The following is an 18,100-nucleotide window of genomic DNA, read 5'->3' on the forward strand; positions in this document are numbered from 1 at the left end:
TAATTAGTTCAATTCTCCAGGTTCTTTTGCTAGAATAGATCCAGGCTGTCAGTTTGAAACTCAAATGAATAAATGACCTATCCTGAATCAATCTCCAGCTGTATTGTATATTGCTGTTTAGTCATCATTTTTTTCTGACCCAGAAAAAAAAAGACAAAATTCTGTTCATTTACATAGTTTATTGTTGTAAACATTAAAATTGTCTTTCTCAAAGAAAGAATTTATCAGAAAAAAAAATCAGCGTCTCTAACTGTCATACACCATAGAAAAAAAGGCAGTGACTCATATCATGTGCCATACTGGAAATATACAAAGAAAAATACTACAGAATATGGCAATATTAAAATTCTTACTCAAACATAAAATAATATATTAACTGACAATTTAGACATTAAAAAAAAAACAAAAAAAAATTCAAAGTGCTCAGTAATTTCCAGGGAGTTATGTATATTATAAGCACTCTGGAAACAGTCAAAAGCTGCTGCATGCAAGTTTTGTTTAGCTTTAGACAACAAAATAATCAAGATATAAACTTTCTTTTATCAACATCAACGGTACATACAACACTTACAAACAAGGAATGTTGGACGGTGTTACAAACACTATGTGTCCCTTTTGTCAGGATTTTCTGATGTGTAATACTTGTGCCCACCTATTTTACAATTGAGAAAATGTTTAAGCTCAGATAACTACCAATCTTTATAAAATCTAACAGACTACATAGTGTCTGAAATACTATTTATATAATATAGACATTACTGAAATAGCAAGTGCCTATAACATTTTCAACCTAGAATCAACATGCTTGTCCCTTTTTTGTGTAGTTCTTTTTTTCTTTTTTCTTTTTTTTTTTTTTTTGCAAACACACTTATCTTTTAGAATTTGTAATATGTATTCATAAATAGGCACAAAATAATTTAAAAAGCCAAACTGCATTGGGTAAATTTACAAGCCTTTCCCTTCTTCAACTCATGCCACCCACGCAACATTTAGTTTTACTATATATTACAGCTTTCTTTACAGCAGAAAACTTTGAAGTCTTTTAAAGGGCAATACTTGTGGGTCCCCAAACAATGTGTGAGTGTGTGTGTGTGTGTGTGTGTGTGTTACATTTGTCTTAACTGCAACAACCAAACATGGCCAAACATTTCCCATCATACATTAGGAATCTTTCTTCTGAACAATAAACTGATTTTTAAACTGATAATAAAAAGTTTATACCACTGCACTGTGTGTAGTCCGTGTTCTAAATCCAGGATGCCCCGGAGCCAAATGCCCTTTCAGGTTCTGCCTGCAGGTTGGGAAATAGCAACAGTTTTTGTTGTTTTGTTTTGTTTTGTTTTGTTTTTTCTTTAGGGATCAGGGGACTGGGGTTTTATGGATGGGGTGGGGGCCGGCTAGAGCTGAGGCAGCTCAAGGGGATATCTCTGCCTTGTGACTTGCCCCTCTGGATAGTTTTAGATTTCTTTGCAGTTCCTTTGAAGTGCACGGGAGGAGGTCTTAGAAAGGTAAAGTGTCCAGGAAAAGTTTGTCAATTATTGCTGGCGGTGGTACCAAGTCTTCTAGTTTCAGGTAGAAAATGCGCTGTAGCCCCTGTGTGCAAAGAGTACGGAGTTCTGGGAGCTTCCCCAACAGTTTGGACAAATAGTTGGGGCGGTTCAACCCCCCATTATTGAAAGTCACATGATCTTTGAGACAATTTACAATCTTGTTTTGCAGTTCTTCCACTCTCTTGGGTTCCTTGAGCCCGTGTCTCTCTGCAGGAAACACAATCAGAAACAAAAGAGGAACACACAAAGCAGTTAGCTAGCTGGCAGGACCAGGGAGGATCAGTGGCAAGGGAAAACCGGGACAGATCCTGCTGGGCAGTTTTGGAGAAATGCCCTGCACTTGAGGTACTGACCTGTGACCATAGCCAGGGCAGCAATGCAGGAGAAGGCAGAAATGTCGATGTTCATATTCTGCAAGTTGGAGGAGAATTCAACAATGGAATCAATCCATTCCCCAAAGCCACGAACGCATTGCAACCTGTGCAAGACCACCCCATTGCAAAAGATGAGTTTACCCTCCACTGGGTTGGACCTGCAATTAATACCAAAGAGAGAGAGGGGAGAAAAAGAGAGAGAGAAAAGCTAAACAACTAATTACTTGAAGAGCAATAAATGAGGGATTTAAGAGGTACCTAATTACGGAAGAGTTAATAAAATGTAGACCAGTAGACCTTGAAAGGGTTTAATTTCATAACAATGAAGAACGCCCCCTATCCCACTTCCATTCCATTCATCCAAGCCTTCTGGGCTTGCTCCTTCCCTTCTCTTCCTTTTGTCTACTATCTTTTCCTTCTTCTTTCCCTCTTTCATTTTCCTATTCTGTCCTTTTCTCTTTCCCCCTTTTATTTCCCCTTTCTTCTTTCTTCTCCTTCTTGATCCCTCTCTTCCTCCTTTCCCCCAGCCTCCCTGGATTGCCTCCTCCATTACCTGTACGCTAATCGAAGCACAAACAGTTCTAAGAAAGCTGATTCAAAAAGCAAGTCTTGGTCGGCTTTCGGCAGGTCAGCGAAGCCCGGGATCTTCTCAGCCCAGCCCCTGATGATCTCCATGGAGCCAGTCAGGAGATCATAGAACTGCTGGATATGCTGGGTGTCATCTCCACTCATCTGATAGTCAGGGTTCGCCTGGAACTGGAATTTCATTTTAAAAAGCACTTAATGAGGTTCTCTAAAATATATAACCCGTGAAATTGCTAACCCCGCTTCTAGTAGGGGAGCCAGGTTTTTATAACAATTAAACCTCTCTCTGACCAGTAAGGAAATTAGATGTTCCGGGGCAATTAATTCAATTAGGGATGGTGCTATGAGGTCGCTGCTTTAAATATGTAAATTACCATTTCCATACAGACTAAATACAGTGCCATCCAGCCCTGGGAAACGTTCACTCTTATCTCCACAAAACAATTGACACGTTAGTATTCATGCCAGTCCCAGAGTGGGTCTCGAGCAGAGACGCCCTTTGCAAATCTTAATAATATTGCAGTGGCTTCTAGGTTTGCCTGACACACTTCCTCCAATTAAAACCCACACATTTCTCACAGCTGGGGTAAAAAAGGAACCTGACCACTTGATTCCCCATGCCACAGCCATTCCTCATACATTTCTTTTTCCCTTCCCCGACCCCTAAGCAGGCATCACCCCCCGCCCAGACAGTGCCACAGAGGATGAGGATTAAAGCATCTCTACGGAAGGCTGGGGATAAAACGCAAGTGGGGAGCATTTTTGCACAGCCTCTGGTTTGGGCATGAGAGGCATTAGTGGATGAGTATATGTGTGCACGATGGCAGTGAGAAGGAGGGCTCCCAGAGAGGTGATCACTGTGGCCTGTCCGCCCTTCCTCTGTCTGCCCCGGTGTCTACACTCCCAGCAACATGGTTTGTTTGTCGCTCTGTCTCCTGCGGCTCTGCCCAGAGATGTAAAGCCACAGCCTTGCTTGGGTGAGTGAAGGGTATGGGAAGGGGTCCTGCCCGTCTGTGGGTTTGTCCACATGCTACCCCCGCCAGCTTCTTACCCTGGAATAGTCCAGGCTGGTCATAGCCGGGTTGGAGTCGACATGGGCCCTGACGAGGGCACTGATCAGACTCACCGGGGGCGAGGGGGGAGAGGGCTCCTGTGGGCTCTTCGGTTTCGAGGGCAAACGACCTCTCCGGCCTTTTAAACTGTCCGTGCGAACCACTGCAAAGGAATAAATAGGTTAGCGTCGCTCCCCCTAGCGGGACCCAGCTGCCGCCTCGGCCCCTCCCAGGGGTAAGGCCGCAGCCCCGGGCACCCGGGCGGCGCGCAGGGTCCCACTGCTTGTAAAGCCTTTAATGACGACAAGCATTAAAAAAAAGAAAGAAAAGAAAAAAGAAAAGAAAATGTGGGGTTGTTTCATGTCTTCTTCCAGATGGGTCGTATAGTCGACGGCGAGAAGGGCCTGGCTGCTTTCCCCAGGGCAGGATGCGCAAGCAGGCGGCTGCCGGGCAGGGAGGCCGGGCGCGGAAGGGGGGCACCCGAGGATAACCCCGCCGGCCCCCGGCTCTGGGACGCGGAAAATGGGTCTGGGCTAGGAGCAGGGGGCTCCCGCGAAGTGGGCTGCTCGGCCCGACCTACCTTCTTTGACCATCCCAACAGCCAGGCACTTCTGAAACCGGCAGTACTGACAGCGATTCCGGCGCCGCTTGTCCACTGGGCAGTTTTTATTTGCTAAACACACGTATTTTGCGTTTTTTTGTACCGTGCGCTGCAAAAGGAGACAACATAGACCGATTTTTTTTTCTTTTGAAAATCCAACAACCCAGGGAGGGAATCCAGGAACAATTTCTGAACGGCTGCGATCTACACTCCCTCCCCACAAACAAACACATACACACAACTCCTTTTAATTTTTTTTCCTTTTCCTTTTCCTTTTCTTTCTTTTCGTTTTCCTCCCCCAGGGCATTTAACAGGAGAAAATTGATAGCGTTAACATTTGAGCTAACCTTGCCGCTCCTTGCTGTGTTTTATATGCCAAGAGAAGGAGAAGGAGACGCTCAGTAAATACAAATCCGTGGGCATTCATATTATTTACATTCCTTGGAGACCTTCTCTATTTAAAATGATAAGATTATTCAATCAGGATGGCGAAATAAAGAGATCACTTAATTTGACCATAGGGAATTCTGTTCCACTTGGTTAGCTCAGACACGGTTCTCTGTCCTAACCAATTTCAATCTGAACAGAGAAGACAGCTCCCAGCACATGCAAATGACCCTCTTCCTGCTCCGGCTCCTGCAACTCGGGGCTGGAGCCTGCCGGGGTCGGCTGCGCGCAGGGGCGACGCGACCCCAGGTCTCCGGGTCTCGCTCCTTCCCTTCCTCCGGTACCCAGAGGCCTCCGCCCCGGGCGGTGGGCGCCCGCAGGGCAGCCTGGGCGGACCCCGCCGCTGGTGGAGCCGGGGCTGGGCTGCCGGCACCCGGTGGAGCGCGCGCTCCGAGGCTCCCGGCACTAGGGGGCCCCTACCTGCCGCCCCCGCCCCCGTCCTCGCTCACCTTAAAGAAACCTTTGCAGCCCTCACAGGTGCGCACGCCGTAGTGCTGGCAGGCCGCGTTGTCGCCGCACACGGCGCAGAGCCCCTCGTTGGAGGGGGAGCCCCGCGACGGCGGCGAGGGCACCTGCGTGTCCAGCAGCTGCGACGCGTGGCCGATCTGCAGGCCGGGGAAGCCCATGGACGCGGGCTTCCGGATGGGGTTGGGCACCGCGAAGGTCTGCCCGTCCACCACGTGGTGGCTGCCCGCCTGCTCCGGGTTCATGGGGACGTGCAGGGGCCCGTCGAAGCGCATCTGGCAGCTAGACACAGGGGTGCCGGGGGGCGATTGCTTAAATGAGAAGAGGGAGAGGCGGGAGACGGGCGTTTTCCTCTGCTCGATCATGTGCGTGGTGGCCACGTAGTTCTGATGGAAGTTGTGGAGAGAGCCTGGGTCGTCCCACATGGGGCTGTGCTGCACTTGGAAGCCCGGGGTGGTGGGCGTCGGGGGCGAGGAGGGCTTGTAGTAAACCGACCCGGAGTGCGGCATCATCTCCTCGGACTGGGGGGGCAGGTGGCTGTGTTGCTGGTAGTTGTGCATCTGAATGTCTTCTACCTTAATGGAGGACTGCTGTCCGGACAGGGGCATTTGGTACAAGCAAGGTGGCTTGACGTCGTAGCCTGTGCTGTAGTTGTCCATAAAGGTACTGAAGCTGGGGAGAGAAGTGGTGGCAGTGATTTCAGTGTTGGTGAGGTCCATGCTAAACTTGACAAACTCTGGAGTTAAGAAATCGGAGCTGTATTCTCCCGAAGAGTGGTAACTGTAGCTCTGAGACGCGGGGCTGGCTCCTTGAGGCGAGGACCCATACTGCGCCTGAACACAAGGCATGGCTGGAAATGAAACAGGGTGATACACACTCAGCCTGGTCAACCGAACACTTTCTCCCGGGCTCGGGTACACCTGGAGCTACACCGGCAGCCCGCGGCGGTCAGGGAGCCTGGGGCCGCCAGAGGAAGGGTGCAGAGCGCGAGTGCTGCGGAGCAAGACACTGCGGCCCTGGGGAGGCTGGCCCAGGGAGGCTGGCCGGGGAGGCTGGCCAGGGAGGCTGGTCCGGGGAGGCTGGTCCCGGGAGGCTGGCCTGGGGAGGCTGGCCCGGAGAGGCTGCCCCCACCCCCAAGGGCCAGAGCCAGAAGGCCATCGAGGGAGGGTCTCTGTTCCAGGGTATTTCAGACGCCTCCCCATCACCCCCTCACACGGATGGTCCGCTCAGAGGAGCCTTTCCTCTGAAGCTCGGGTGCAGCAAGCTCATTCTAGAAATGAGGTTGAAAGCACAATGAGAATGTTGTTCCCCAAAGACGTTGGCCCGGGAAAACCTTAAGTTACAGACTTTGCTGAGGAAGATCGCATTGCCCTGTGTCTTGACGTTCAGGGAACTCGGAGGAGGGAAAGAAAGAAATGAAGTTGCACTAACCTTCAGCCGAATTACAGGCGTTTTCGAGGAAATTAAAGGTGGACAGTGTCGTAATTCAACGAAGGACAAAGTTTCCAATATTTTTAGAAAAGCAATGGGGAGTCCAGCGTGTCGGATCTCCTCCCTGAAATACAGACACAGGAAGCTTCAGGGTGACTTTCCCCGACAGATTCAGCCGGGCATCTGTAGAGTCCCCAGGCAAGCCCTTCTCTGCCCTCCTTGATCGTTTCCTTGGAAATTGCTGTGTAGCCTTTACCAAACTCAGCAGTTACAAGGAGTGTGTGAGAGAGGACCGTAAACAACCCGGAGTGCCCCCCGTTGCACTGTGTAAATCCTTGCAGACAGAGGGTTCTGAAGGAGTACTTATTTATGACTTATGATGTAATAAACTGGACCCCTTGCTAAGATGGGGGGGCTGGGGTGGGGGTGGAGATAGGGCTGGGGGTAGTGTCATTTCCATTTGAGTTTCATTCAGACTCAAGAATAAACTAGAGTCTAATAAAATATAGCATTGGAATCTTAAATTTCTCTGTGGTGAAGCTAGCTTTTCTTTGGGGAGGGGTAAAGAAAGTAGAAGTCAAAAGCATAATATGAAAACCCCATCTCTCCCTCCCCGCCCCCCCCCCCCCCCACGCGTTACAGAATGTTAGCAAGGCCTGGGCAGCCCCGGCCCTGGAGGCAATCTGAGTGGAAGCATCTGGATTTCCTAAGTGGTTTTGACAGAACACTGGGATTGAGGATACAGGTGAATTGCCATTCACTTCTCCAGGGAAACTTGTCTTTCACCACCTTTGATGGCCAAGGGGTGGGAAGAGGAGACCCTACTTTTCCAGGAGCACCTTAGGTCAGGTGCAGAGGCAGAGAAGCCCCGCTCTCCGGTACTGGCACCAAGGCTGGAGGCGCTTCCCGACCCGGGAAGCCGAGCGAACACCTTGCCCACCCCGCCTGCCGCAGTCTGCCCACTTGCCAGAGCCAGGCATTCCTGCGCCCTAGGAATTTTCAGACGTTTCCACTTGGAAGACATTCTAGAGCACAGACAATCTCGTTGCTAATGAAAAAGAAAGCCAGACCTCCACCCCGTCTGTTCCCCTCCCCCTCCCCCATCATCTTGCTTCCGGGGAGGAAGGCTAATCAGAAAAAGTAGAGGGAGAGGGGGCCCCGGACGACCACGGCCCTTAGGAGGTTTGCCAGTGCTGGACCTCGGCCTCCGGGCCACTTGGCTTCAGGCTTCAGGGCTGCTCTACTCTGTCTCGCTCTCTCTCTCCGTCTCTGTGTCTCTGTCTCTGACGTACGCACAGACCCAAGCCCGGCATGTGTCAAAACCAGAAATTTCAGGCAACTTAGTAACAGGACGCTCCGGCACCAGCAGCGCCGCCCCTCATTCAGTGGTGCCCGGGAAACCCTGGCACGGCGGCCGGCCTCCGGGACGCAGTCCCCGAGCAACACGCGCACTGGGGAACCTCCTCCCCGGCCCCGTGTGGGCCGCGCCCGCGCCCCCCCTCGGACACGCGGGGCGCGGCGTCTCCCTGCCCCGTGCTCGCAGTCCAGTCCGCCCTAAGAGGAAACTTGGGGCTCGGATCCCGCGCGCGGGTCGGCGGCGCCGGCCGCGTCCGCCCGCCGCGGGGAGCCCGGGGAGCCCGCGCCCCGGGGCCACGGCGCCGGCGCCCGGACCCACGACCGCGCGCCCCCGCGCCCCGCGCCCCGCGCCACACACGTGCGGGCGAGAGGCGAGCGCGGAGCCGGGGCAGGAAGGGCCGGGGCGGCGCGCCGCACCTACTCACTCAGGACTTCTCCGCGCCTCTCCTCATTCATCCAACTGCGCCCGGGAGGCGCTCGGGCCGGGGCCGGGCCGGGGCGGGCGGGCGGGCGGCAGCGCGGCGGAGCGCAGCGGCGGGCGGCGGCGGAGCGGGGCGCGGCGGGCAGCGGCGAGCGGGACGGCGGAGCGAGCGCGGCCGCCGGCGGACTGGCCCTGGCCGCCAATGTGCCTTTGTTTATGTGGCTCGCGCCGCCGCTGCCAACATGCACCTAAAGTCCCCGCGCGTCAGCGCGCGTCAGCCGCCCGCCGCCCAATCGCCGCGCCGCCGCGCTCCCCGGACTCCTGGCCGCCGCTCGCTTTGGTATATTTCCGACCTGACGTCACGAGCAGGGCAGATTTTAAGGTGGGAACCGTTCTGGGTTCACCTTGGTCGCCAGCTTGGGTTTTTTTTTTCTTTCTTTCTTTCTCTCTCTTTTTTTTTTTTTTTTTTTCCGAAAGAGGTGCGACCCTGCCCTCGGGCCCGGGCGGCCGCGACTTGTCACCTCGCCTCCCCCCACCCGGCCGCCCGCACGCGGGGGAGGGAGCAACAAAAGCCCGCGCGGCAGGGACGGCCGGCAGGGGCCAGGTGGCCAGCACCTGGACGGGCGAGGGGCCGGACGTGCCCGGCGGCGCCCTAACCTCACCCTCTCGCAAGTGTCAGCCCCACTGGCGGGAGCGCGGACCGATGCCGCACGACCCGAGAGCTCCAGGGCTCAGGCGGCCAGGCCGGGATCTCCCTAGCCCGGCGCGGGACCCCTTTCCTGCCCCTGCCGCGCGCGGCCTCCGGCTTGGCCTGGGCACCTCGCGGCGTGTGCCCCTCCCGCTGCCTCCCTCGCGCACACGCACAGCCCCAGGTGGAAGGGGCGTCGGGCCCATCTGCAAGGCTCCCTTCTTCCCTCGCAGCGCCCACGTGCAGGGGAGGACGCGGTGCGTGGAAGGGGGCAGGGGGCAGGGAGCCGGCAGCCTGTCAGGGCTCGCAAAAGTCAGAGCGCGCCGCCGCCCACGCTCCGGCCGCAGACAATGCAGCCAGGCAGCCGGCAACAGGTGCGCCTTCCGCAGAAAGGTGCTCCAGCCTCGCCGCGGGGCGACCCGCAGTCCCCGGGGCTCTCGGCGCCCGCCAGCACCACCCTAACACGGTTAGAGGAGGAACAGCCCTCCTCCGAAGCACACGCGCTCTCGAAGCCCCAGAGCCAAGAGGGAGACGCAAAACGTGGGGAGGAGGCGCAGGGGGGTCGCTGCACGAGCGTAAAGTTGTGTGCAGCCCCCCCAGGAGAGGGACCCGGCGCACCGCGGGAGCGGCCTGGCCGCCCGAGGGCGACCCCCCCAGCTGCCCCGGCCCGGGCACGGCGGGCCTCCCAGACCGGTCCCGAGGCGCGGTCGGAGGCGGGGGGGGCGGGGGGGGGGCTTCCAGGCCGCGGGGACCCCTGGGCGACTCCCGCCCCCAATCCTGCCGCTCCCGGGATGGGCCAGGGGCGCCGGGCGCCCGCCGCCCTCCGACCGGCTCGGCTCCGCTGGGCGCCCGGCGCTGCTGTCCCGGCTGCGCGGCCCGGGCTCCTCCGCGCCGCAGCCTCCGGGGACTGCGCGGCCACCTTAAGTTTCCCCCAGATGTGGCGCCTGCCGCCGCCGCCTCCGCGGCTCGGCGGTGCCCCAGCGGCCCGAGTGCAAATAAAACCAGGAAGTGTGTGTGCGAGTGTGTGTGTGCGCGTGTGTGCGCGTGTGCGCGGGGGGGCTGCGGGGGCCGAGTGAGGGTGTGAGCGGGGGGAGCGCGGGGGGGGCGCGGGGGGCGAGGCATAGCCTATTAGCAGGGGCCCCGCAGCGTCAGCGCCCCGTGGGCAGGAGCGATTCCACGCGAACGAAAGGGAAAAAGTGAGAGTTTGGAGCCCGGGGAGAAGGGAAGGGGTGGGGGTGGCGGTGACGCAGGGGCGCAGGCATTGACGCACCCGCGGGGCTCGGCCCAAAATAGCAGCGGCTGCAGGCGGCGGCCGCCCGGCTGCCTTCCCTTCCGCGAGGGAGCGGGCGCCGCCGGCAGGAGCGCGCCTTGATCCCGGCGGGCGGCCCGGCTCCCGCAGCTATTTTCGGGCGCTCGGAAACTCGGGCCCAGCCCCGCCGGGGCGGCGCTTATTATTTTTTAATATACTCCTAGGAAAGCGGGGGCCGGGAGAACCTCACGGCTGTATCCATCACCCTCCGTGCACAGACGCACAGCCAAGTGGATGCCTTCCCTCCGCGAGGGAGCCTCGAACCCCCGGCGTGGGCGCGGGGTGAGCCTGCGGACGGCCGGAGAGCTCCCCCGGGAGCGGGAGCGCGGTCTGGGGGCGCCGGGGTGGGGGCTCGGAGGAAGGCAGCCTTGCAGGGGGGTGCGCTCGTCTACAGCAGCAACCTGTGGCGTCGGGCTTAGCCGCCGCCCAAGTCTTCGTGCACCCAAGGCTCAGGCAGTTTTCACAGCAGCTGTTATAATGATTAGTAACTGGAAATGGAGAATTTAGATACGACATTAGAAAGAGAGAAAAAGGTGGACTTTCCCCCCTTGCATCCTACAACTTGCAAGAGCGAGTGAGTTCTCGCTCTTCATCGAATTCCAATTCTGGTTCCTGGGAAGTTATTTCTTGGGAAGACACTCTGGATGCAGGACTCATAAGCCAACTACTGGATAAGCTATTTCCTGGGCTAGCATTTTTGGTAGGGCTCGGATGTGCTCGGGTGGGAAGGATGCAACACAAGCATCAGAAAGTGTAAAAAAAAAAAAAAAAAAAAAAAAAAAAAAAAAAAGATCCCGCTTAAAACTCCAAACTCCTGTGTCCCCACCAGATTGTGCTGGAACGAAGTCTCTGTAGAACCGCCAATGTCTGTAATTGACTGATCCTGTCAGTAGGGGGCCTGACTCCACAGCGTTCCGGAGGATCACACACACACACACACACACACACACTCACTCACTCACTCACTCACCAGCTAGCTATTTACTACTTTGGGCCAAACCCTAGGAGAGCAAGATGCAGGCCCAAATATTCAAACTGTGCTGGAATTCATAAATAACTACAAATCTTTTATTCTTTTCTATTTTTCTTAAAAGGGGAAACAGTTGAACACATGGAATTAGGTTCACAATAGATTTTCTTTTTTTTCCTCCTGCTCATGTTTAACTCACTGTTAGGTCACAGGGGGGAGAGGGGGAATCAAAATAGTAATAAAATCTCTCCTTTTATCACCAAGTAGCTCAAATTGGCATATAGTTTGGAAAAATGAAAGCATGTTTTAAAATCCTATGATTACATGTTTAAATAAATTATAGTTTAGAAGAGGATTCCTGTGGGTATATTTGCTAGTACATAAGAGAATGCTTTTGTGCACAGAGGTTTAATTACACATATAATGGAATCAAAATGTAGACTTGAACAACCTTGTAGAAAGTGTTAAAATGATGTTTTAGGCTAAAAGAAACTGAACTTTTGTATTTATATGACTGCAAACTTTCAAGATTCTTTTAAACATAGATTCTTGACTATAAACTATAACTCAATTAAAATGATAAAAAAAAATAAAATAAAATAAAATAAAATGATAGCAGTAGTTTTTTCAGGGTCCAGACTCAGGATGCAACTTTAAATTATTGCCATGTATAAATGTGTAAAGTTATTCCCAATGAAGGTCTATTTTAAGAAGTTAAAATAGATAGGAGTAAAAATTGGCCTTATATATAAAGAGCTCCTTCTTTTGAAACCAACTAAATTAAGCGACAAAAATATTAATTCTATCAATATATATTAATAGATGACCTCCAAAAAGCATTTAGACAAGTCGTGCTACTATATTATCTTTTAGATTAACCAATATTAAGCAGAATATATTGACACATACATAGAAAAATATTTTTATAAAAAATCAACATAAATAATACATACACTCACATCTAAACCAAAGTATTTTATTTTATGCATGGCTAGACAGATTATACTTAATGAAACTGAGCTTTTGGTATAATTTAGAAAGCAAACATGGATGTAATCCCATAGGATTTTCTATCTTAATGCATGGGAAACGGGTCTTTAGGGATTTCGTTCACGATTCTCCCAAAATGAACTCACAGTAGCCCTTCCAATTCAGATAGAGTGAATAGATATATCTGTTATATATTCCAGGAGTTGAGGTAACTTTAAGATATTTCATAAGAAAATTACCTAACGGAAACTATCTTAAACATTAAAATGAGATATATATTTTAAGTTCTATTTGGACAAATTTGCATTCATGGTATATGTTGCCATTCAGCAGGAAATTTTACATAAGAGATAGAGGAGAGGAATTTTCACTTCGGAAAAAAAATCAGTTATGGAACTACAACATCATTTTTCAATATTAAAGGTTTTTGTTTTTTCCTTTTACCATTTCATTTGCATTAATAGGATACTAATCAACCAACCATTTGTTCCTTTCCTATAAAATGCTTACAGAACATGTCAACTGCTTACCTGATATTCACATTTTGGGTAGTTGTGGCTTTTTACTCAGTTCTATTCAGCACATTTTTTTTTTTTACCAAAAAAACATTAAATGCAAAATTATTTCTTACTTCAATTCAGAACTCAGTTCTAGAAATGTGTAAAGATGTGCAGAAGAAAACAGCACTCTTTTTTTCTAGAAGCATCTACTTGCAAATTAAAATTATAAAACTGAACATATGGTAAAGCCTCATGCCACTCAAAAAGTATTTTGCATAATAAAAATCCTCCATCTTTTCTCTAATGCTTGACTCTTCAGTAACCATCTCCTAAACATTCTTGCTTTTTACTAACCACTTAATATCTTCTTGTGTGTGTGGTAAAATATAGATAACATAAAATTTACCACCTTAACCACTTTTAAGTGTGCTGCTCAGTGATGGTAAATACATACACATTGTTGTGTACCCATCACCACTATCCCTCTCCATAACTCATCTTGTAAAACTGAAACTCTACACCCATTAAACAATAACTGTCCATTCTCCTCTCTTCCAGCCTCTGGCAACCAACAGTATTTTCTGTATAAGAATTCTTTTTGATTAAACAAGGGAGGGTAATTTTGGTTTCAGATTTCATCGCTAATTTCAGGAAACATGAGGGTCATTACATTATATAGAGGACTTTTTAAAAATTCTGAAAATGAGTTGCTACATGCTAAGAAAATATCATGGACACTTGAAATTCTAAAAGTAGCCAATAACATTAGTAACTATCACAGTATTATATAGCATTTTAAGTAGATAAAATACATATACTTTGCCATAGTCTTTGTATTTATATCACAGCTGGCTGGTTTTTGTTCTACTTTTAATGACAAAATAACCACTTTTGATTTTTTCCTGACTAACTGGTGGATAGGAACCTCTGGATTTCATAAAGAATGAAGATCCTGTACTGATATATTATGACAAAGACATATATGCCCTTTTCCTCATCATAATTCTGCAATTATCAAGCCTACAATTTTAACACTACAAAAGTAACTTATAGCAAGGACCCTTATAGTGATAAGTAAAAAATCTAATTACCATATCCTTTGAATAGATGTAATATAAATTTCATTGCTCACTTAAAAGTTCTAAAGTTAACAGCATAAACTTGAAGTTGAGTAATTAAGTAATCCTTATATAGACACTTATTAAAGTATTTATACATATTATCTTAAATCTACATCTATCATTTTGCCAATTAAAATTAGGACTTTAATTGCAATTAAGTAATTTAATTGCCAATTGAACAGCAAAATTGCTAAGTGACTAATTTTAATGCCTATTTTAATTACCAATCATGACTGGGGAGGGAGCTAATCAAGTTACATCAAGCAGTACCAGAGTAATGATGTGAAGAAAAAAAAAAAAAAAGTAGAACAAACATTCAAGGCTACATGCTTTAAAAAAAGAAACATAAATTAAATAAATGCAAACACAATCTTATAAATGTATAAAAATACTGTATTTCAATATCTGAATACAGAACATGAAAGAGAACAAGATTAATTAAAGAAGCCCCTGTCAATCTTCAGTCAAAGTAAGGAAAACCAAGTCAAATTTTTATGTGGTATTTACATGGCACTCACACTAACCCAGATAAAAACAAAGCTGCATATAGCTGAGAATAAAAGACTGTTTCCTGCTTGGCTGGTTAAATATTTACAGATTGACAGTTTTAAAAGAATTCTTTAAAAATGAAACACTATAAAAGAGAGAAACAAGTTTCCAATGCAGCAATGTAGATTTTAAATTTGAAAAGCAAACAGGGCCAGTGCAGTGGGACTATATACTCTTTGCTGATGGCTCTCCTCCCCACCCCCACTCACTTGAATGCAGAGTTCTATCAGAGGCCTAATGCCTATCCATAACTTGTCCCGTGTTACCAGGAGAAACACGTAAATCTGGCCTATCTTACATATTCTAAAGTACATTCATGAGTAAAAAATAAGAAAGCAGCTAGGATTACATCACAATTAAAATTACATAGAACCCGGGGAAGATACCCTGTCCTAAGAGGATTTCTTCATTTGCAGTTAAAATAAACATGCCAGCTCAAGATAAAGGCTGTAAACCAGCAGGCAACCAGAAACAGTAGTGAAAATCTTCTTGGCAATACAAACACATTTTCGAAAGTTTTCATTTTCAAACTAATTCTCAGATTAGCAATATGGAAGGGCAATATTGAAAGAGGGAGGTGAAGTTGAGAGCTCACAAAAATAGAGAGTGATTCCCTGGTAGACAATAACAATGCTAGTACTTTCCAGCTATAGGGATCGCCTTGGCAGCCAGCCACCTCATTTAGAGTAACAATGGACATCCATCAAATCTTCGTTTAAAATAAAAGTCATGATGCAAGATACATATCTTGTTTTTATTACTGTATCCGTATACCAAAAACATACGTAGCTTATGCCTACAAAAGGGCCCGAAATCATTCATGAACTATGTGTAATGTTATAACTTGAGAAAAAGCAAATAGTGCTGCTTAGGATTTTATTTACTAATGGACTTGAATTCTGAAATGAAGCACAGCAGGACTTTCGGCCTGGCTTTGAAGGAGGAACACGTTAATAATCACGGGGCCTGACAAAAGGCTGCAATATCTGCTCATGACAATAACAGCTTTATAAGGAGAGTTCTGTGTGGCTGATTAAAGGAAAAGGACACACTCACTGCCTATTCAGAAGTCATGGAGATGGACTCATCATTGACAAGCTCACTTCTGATCAGGGTTAAAACGCATTGACTACAATGAGAGAGAAAAGCTTGGCCATTAAAAGATTACCAAAACCAGCCCCCAGCAACAGTTGCCATAACTAAGATACATATCTTAACGTGTTCGGTATAAGATTTTCTGCTATATAAACACACAAAAGGTCTTGTATTATTTGATAATAATTACCAACATGATTGCACTAACCCAAGCACTAGGTAACACATTATCATCCATTACAAAAGGGGACCCAAAAAGGAGAAATGTTATCTTGTAATTTCAAAAAGGTTCTGAAAGGACATGATGTACAGAAAAACTTTCAGAAATGTTAACTTTCTGAAACGTGACATGAATGAACATATATACTTGTTGCCATTGCCTAGGTCTATCTTGCATATTTTGTTAGTCTGTCAGTTCACATGAATTAACGTGGTTTACCTACTGCTGGAAGCAAAATATTTTAAAAGATAGTACGTTCCTAGCTTTCAGATGTTACTTAATAGGTAAAAGTAAAAAAAAAAAAAAATATGTTTCCATAAGTCATTTACTTTTTTTACCTTTATTTCTTGTTTTCCAGTGTTGCCTCTCTGCGTTAGTGGAAGAAAAAGGAGGGATACAGTAAGAGACAACCCTGTTTATAACCTGAAATTAGAGGCAATCAACCATTTTATTAGTCACCAGGATATTTAAAATAAGACCTGTGAAATATTACAGAAACATTCCACTAGGATCTAAACAGTGACTTTAGTATGCTGTCACTGACATGTTGGGGGAGAAAAACCACCACACAGATGATCCAAGTACACACACACTGTGTAGGGGGGAAGGGAGGTTGTGTATAGAATTGTTTGGCTCCTTGTATTCCTTCTATTTCATATTTCATGAATATTTCATATTTCATATTTCTATTTCATATTTCCTAGAAGTCACTTTCTGAAGTTGAAGAATAATCGAAGTCTATGTTTTAAAAAGGAAGTTCAAATAGTTAATTGACAGGTTTAGGAGTCAGAAACCAGTCACAGCACACATATCTCCCGCAGGAGCTCTTTAACTTTCTGGATCCCTAAAGTATGGTGTTCCTAAGTATTACTAACTCTTAAGTGACTAGGAGCGGAAATCCTACTTTCCATTTCTCCACACTCTCCTCAACTAGTATTATCAGGTTGGCTGACTGGCAATTCCTAAGGCAACAGTTTTGCTGGACTTTCTGAACTTCGTATGGTTCGGAGGTGGGAGGGGGACGAGGAAGGCGATACAGAAACCAGATTTTACAGCCAGCGTGACGTGACGGGCCCCTCACACCACACGTAGATGTTAGAGACTTTGAAATGTAGCTCCGTGGCGCAATTTATACCACAGAACCTGCGAGATGCTAGCTCCCTGTTGTTATAACGTACCGGGTCAAGGGATATAAATTGTACCAGGTAATTCGTTTTGCCGTTCGGAGAGTCATTAAGTTCCTCCCAGAATATACGTGATTGATGTCCCTGGAGGTGAAAGGCTAAAGGAACCATATGGCAACGTGTTGCCTTCCGTCTGCTCTCTGCCCATCCGTGCTTAAGCTGCCATTAGCAACATCTGCAGCTCTCGGAGATCCAGCTGCGCCGCCGGCCGCCGCCACTGCTCTTGGGGGGCACCTAGCTGAGCGCCAGGAACTGGAGGCTCCCAGGCGACCCGCCAGGGCGGGGGGAGCTTTCGCGATTACACGACACGACACAAATGCTTTATTAAAGTTTAATCTTGAACTCCCAATTAGCGCGACCGCATCACAGATCGACCGCGGTTTCCTGGAAGGCGCAGCACGTCCCCCGCCCCGTGCGAGGCCCCGGAGCGAGCGGCCCCCGCCGCCGGCCGCGGACACGGGCCCCTCCGAGCCGGGCGCCGCCGCCCCGGACGCCCCCCACGGCCGGCCCGTCCCTCCTTCCGCAGCCGGGGGCGTGCCGGCGGGGGGCGCGGTCCTCTCTCGGCGCGGCGTCCGGGGGAGCCTCCTCCAGTCCGTCAGCAGAAGTTTCTCTCGGCTCCCGGCGTTACAGCCCCGCTGGCGTCCTGCGCGGGAGGCCCGGGCCCGGCCGGGAGGGAGGGAGGGAGGCTCGGCGGCAGGGAGGGAGGCCCGGCGGCAGGGAGGGAGGAAGGGAGGGAGGCCCGGCGGCAAGGAGGCAGGGAGGGAGGGAGGCTCGGCGGCAGGGAGGCAGGGAGGGAGGGAGGCTCGGCGGCAGGGAGGGAGGGAGGGAGGGAGGGAGGGATGCTCGGCGGCCGGGACGGAGGGAGGAAGAGAGGGAGGCCCGGCGGCAGGGAGGGAGGCTCGGCGGCCGGGACGGAGGCTCGGCGGCAGGGAGGCCCACAGGGAGGGAGGCCCGGCGCTCCCACCCCCCACCCCACCCCGCCCCCCCAGGCCCCGCTCCGGGTCCCGGATACGTTACCTGCCGGCGCTCCCGGCCCCTCGGTCACCGCATCCCCGCCGGCGCGCCCCGGCCGGCTGAGGCCCGCGGCCGTCCTGCTGGGGGGCGGGGGGAGGGCGGCGGGAGGGGAGGAGGCGGGGAGGCTGGGCCCCGGACACTTACTGGGAGAAGCAAAGGAAAACAAAAAAGGTCGAAG

At 50.0% G+C, this 18,100-nt stretch overlaps 1 protein-coding gene across 3 annotated transcripts; it reads right to left on the reverse strand.

Annotated features, from left to right (window-relative positions):
• Positions 1-164: 164 nt before the first annotated feature.
• On the reverse strand, positions 165-18,048 carry NR4A2 (nuclear receptor subfamily 4 group A member 2). Of its 3 annotated transcripts, none has more exons than XM_072751543.1 (8): positions 17,926-18,048; positions 6,506-6,629; positions 5,059-5,924; positions 4,142-4,271; positions 3,561-3,724; positions 2,478-2,680; positions 1,904-2,082; positions 165-1,757 (listed from the first exon to the last, which is right to left on the reverse strand). In XM_072751543.1, exons 3-8 carry the CDS (start codon positions 5,920-5,922, stop codon positions 1,501-1,503), a joined length of 1,797 nt encoding a protein of 598 aa, XP_072607644.1. In that variant the 5' UTR covers positions 5,923-5,924; positions 6,506-6,629; positions 17,926-18,048; the 3' UTR covers positions 165-1,500. The 3 variants fall into 3 exon arrangements, 2 of the variants coding, with proteins under 2 accessions (XP_072607644.1, XP_072607643.1); XM_072751542.1 differs by lacking the exon at positions 17,926-18,048 and adding an exon at positions 8,287-8,396; XR_012000285.1 differs by lacking the exon at positions 17,926-18,048 and adding an exon at positions 8,287-8,396 and having other exon boundaries at positions 1,687-1,757; positions 1,904-1,961.
• Positions 18,049-18,100: the final 52 nt, after the last annotated feature.

This window comes from Vulpes vulpes, chromosome 3 (genome assembly GCF_048418805.1).
Source record: "Vulpes vulpes isolate BD-2025 chromosome 3, VulVul3, whole genome shotgun sequence".
NCBI classification, from domain to species: Eukaryota; Metazoa; Chordata; class Mammalia; order Carnivora; family Canidae; genus Vulpes; species Vulpes vulpes.